The sequence below is a fragment of the Volvox carteri genome (assembly GCF_000143455.1).
Source record: "Volvox carteri f. nagariensis unplaced genomic scaffold VOLCAscaffold_1, whole genome shotgun sequence".
NCBI classification, from domain to species: domain Eukaryota; kingdom Viridiplantae; phylum Chlorophyta; class Chlorophyceae; order Chlamydomonadales; family Volvocaceae; genus Volvox; species Volvox carteri.
Window position 1 is genome coordinate 4,182,626 of NW_003307545.1, and position 1,896 is coordinate 4,184,521.

General features: G+C 47.0%; 1 protein-coding gene across 1 annotated transcript in view; it reads right to left on the reverse strand.

The window, feature by feature from the left end:
- Window positions 1–656: 656 nt before the first annotated feature.
- The window catches only part of VOLCADRAFT_86295 (uncharacterized protein), a gene marked incomplete at both ends in the record, with an annotated part of 2,868 nt that continues 1,628 nt past the window's right edge, over window positions 657–1,896 (reverse strand). The window contains one exon of the mRNA XM_002946185.1: window positions 657–980. Within this exon, the coding sequence (XP_002946231.1) occupies window positions 657–980 (324 nt within the window). The remainder of the gene's footprint in view (window positions 981–1,896) is intronic.

Sequence of the window (1,896 nt, forward strand, 5' to 3'; positions counted from 1 at the left end):
CTGACAATTACCGGGGAATAGCAGTTGGGGGTCCCCTGTGCAACTTTACGCCAATATCATCGTGAGGGCAACACCAATTACTGTGAGGGCACCAATTACTGTGAGGGCAACAGGCTACGTGCCGCTAGCCAGGCTGGATGTAGGCATGGTTTTGGCACCGAGCATCACTTGTTTACATTATTTAAGGCATCTTATCTCGAGGCGCACTGTGACTGGAGCCAGGCCGCTTATTATCATGCAAATTGACTTTAGTAAGGCGTTCGACTCCGTTGACCATGAGACACTTTGGGATTTCCTCATGTCGTATGGGCTACACGGGCGCATCTATGATTGAAAATACTAAGTTCTGCACACAACGGAGCAATCTGGCAGCAATGGACGTTTTTGGCTGGAGGAATGAAAATGTAAGGGTCGGCCTCAATTCATTCCTTTTTTCCAAAGGCTAAAATTCCTGTTTATTCCTTTTAAGTAATATAATACTTAAGAAAAACACTGATGCCCCAGCGACTACATCATGTGCTCATGCGTTTCCGGTTAGGCTGTTGGGAGTTAGAGGTTAATAGGCCTAATGGGCGTGAGCGCACCGCGCGTAACTGCAGGCTTTGTGACTGTGGAGCGGTTGAAGATGAGTTGCATGTTTTCGAGGAATGTCCCGCTTACAAGAGCATACGGGCTAAGTATGATGGTGATCTAGTCTTTAAGGGGCGCAGCATGCGCACCATTATGACTGAGGCGCCACCCCTGGCATTGGCCAGGTACGCCACTTTTTGAATGGCTATGGGTTTGAATGTGTGAATCTCGACCCGCGAGTTGGGATCCAAGCTTGGCTTGAGTACGACACTTTTTGAATGGCTATCGGTTTGAATGTGTGGATCCCAACCCGGATCCAAGGTTTTGGATGGATATCGGTTTGAATGTGTGGATCCCAACCCGCGGGTTGGGATCCAAGGTTGGCTTGAAGTATGACACTTTTTGAATGGCTATGGGTTTGAATGTGTGGATCCCAACCCGCGGGTTGGGATCCAAGCTTGGCTTAAAGTACGACACTTTTTGAATGGCTATGGGTTTGAATGTGTGGATCCCAACCCGCGAGTTGGGATCCAAGCTTGGCTTGAGTACGACACTTTTTGAATGGCTATCGGTTTGAATGTGTGGATCCCAACCCGGATCCAAGCTTAGGTTTTGGATGGATATCGGTTTGAATGTGTAGATCCCAACCCGCGGGTAAACCAAGCTTGACTTGAGTACGACACTTTTTGAATGGCTATCGGTTTGAATGTGTGGATCCCAACCCGCGGGTTGGGATCCAACAGGAATCCATCCCCGTTCTGTGAAAACATGTGAATGGTTGAATGGCCGATAGTTCAAAGGTGTGTTTTCCTAACCATTCAATATCTGTGAATTGATCCCCGCACAGTGTAAGGTACCCCGAATAGCTGACATTAATTTGTGGATCATAACCATTTAAGATCGTGAAACCATCTCCATACAAGGCAAAGTAGTTTCAAAGGCTGTAATCTCAAACTGTGGATCAAGGGCTGTCCACTCCATTTCCCAGAATGCAGAAAGCAATCAGCAGTCGACCCTAAGCTTATTTCCAAAAAATGCGCAGTGCTATTATAACAAGTATAAATTACGAGACAACTTCAGGGAATTGCCTCGGGAAGGAGGCCACTGGTGAAGCTGTACCACCCTGTAACAACATCAACAACTTCACTCTGCAGATTGACATTCGCAGCGCTACTGTAAAAGATGTGATATCCCTGGACAGCCTGCATGCAGCCAGCTTTACCCTATAGCTAATGACCAAAGCATTCAATGCCGTGTAAAGTACCACATCAACTCGCAATGTACAGGACTGATTCCTACACGGAGTTCAAATTTGTTCCTCTTCTG